This window comes from Perkinsus marinus (genome assembly GCF_000006405.1).
Source record: "Perkinsus marinus ATCC 50983 genomic scaffold scf_1104296951998, whole genome shotgun sequence".
NCBI classification, from domain to species: domain Eukaryota; phylum Perkinsozoa; order Perkinsida; family Perkinsidae; genus Perkinsus; species Perkinsus marinus.
Window position 1 is genome coordinate 1 of NW_003209065.1, and position 1,117 is coordinate 1,117.

General features: G+C 45.6%; 1 protein-coding gene across 1 annotated transcript; it reads right to left on the reverse strand.

Moving 5' to 3' along the window:
* Positions 1-344: 344 nt before the first annotated feature.
* Pmar_PMAR014466 (glutamate dehydrogenase, putative) lies at positions 345-1,095 on the reverse strand (the record flags this gene model as incomplete). Its single annotated transcript, XM_002777336.1, has 1 exon — positions 345-1,095. A coding segment is annotated over one exon (630 nt), but the record flags the coding sequence as incomplete, so codon positions are not given.
* Between the last annotated feature and the right edge of the window lie 22 nt (positions 1,096-1,117).

The following is a 1,117-nucleotide window of genomic DNA, read 5'->3' on the forward strand; positions in this document are numbered from 1 at the left end:
GTCATAGGGATAAATCATCAATTTGCCACGCAAGTAATTTGCGTTTCATGGAGGTGGTAAACGGCAAGGTCTGTCCCGTCCGCTAAAGAGCTGCTCCACTGAACGATCTATCAAAAAACATGCTCACAAACGTCCCCACTCTAAAGCAATGACGAGTCGAGTCAGTCCGACTCGTACGACCAGGGGGTAGAGTACGTACTGGCATACAACGGCGACACAGAACGTATGCATTTACTAGAGTTATCAGAGAAGCAGGCTCATGCAAACTAAGGACTCAACGCAACATTGAAACCAGACTTGTCAGATCGGTAGAGTTAAGTAACACACTATACAAGCGAGCTTTAGCTGATAGTATACCCGTTAAGACATACGGGATGAGAAACTCTTTGTAGCGTTAAGAAAAACATTCGGCAGATACCGATCTATGGTGCCTTATATAGCTACTGTATAGAAAGTTCGAATAAATTACATAGTGCAAGGGGTAACTTCACCTTCGGACTTTTCCTCAAGTGAACGCATGAACTGGAAGAAGGCAAACTCACTAGTCTGTAGACCATTAGAGTAGACAAACTCGTCAGCAATCCAAGTAGCAACCATAGCATTGAGATAAGCCTCGGGAGTGTTCTCGACAATCTTATCCAAACCACAATGAACAAGAAGCAACCTCGGCACACAACGTCTGAGAACAGCACGAACCATCCAATCATTCTCAGGATCATGTTCCTCGAGGACGCCAAGGATATAAGACTGCATGTCGTTGATCTTCTTCGACAATAAGATGGTTGCATCAGTCTTACGAATATACCTCGATCCATCAGGATACTTCACCTCATGGTTAGTCTTCCAGATGCCATTGAACTCCATCTTGGCGTTATGACGGACGGCGGCAAGAATCTCCTGAACGTATTGTTCGTAGAACTCAGGAGGAGCACTGGTCTCATCACGAGAACACAGGAACTTGTCATGATCAGCCGTGTCCATGCAAAGAGCGGCGAACACTTCCATACTGCTAGAAGTAACACCACCCTTGTTGGTGGAAGCATCCTTGAATAGCTGCACACCAGCATCCTCAAGATATCGACGAGCATCATCAGTCAAGAATAAGTTGGCACCCTCT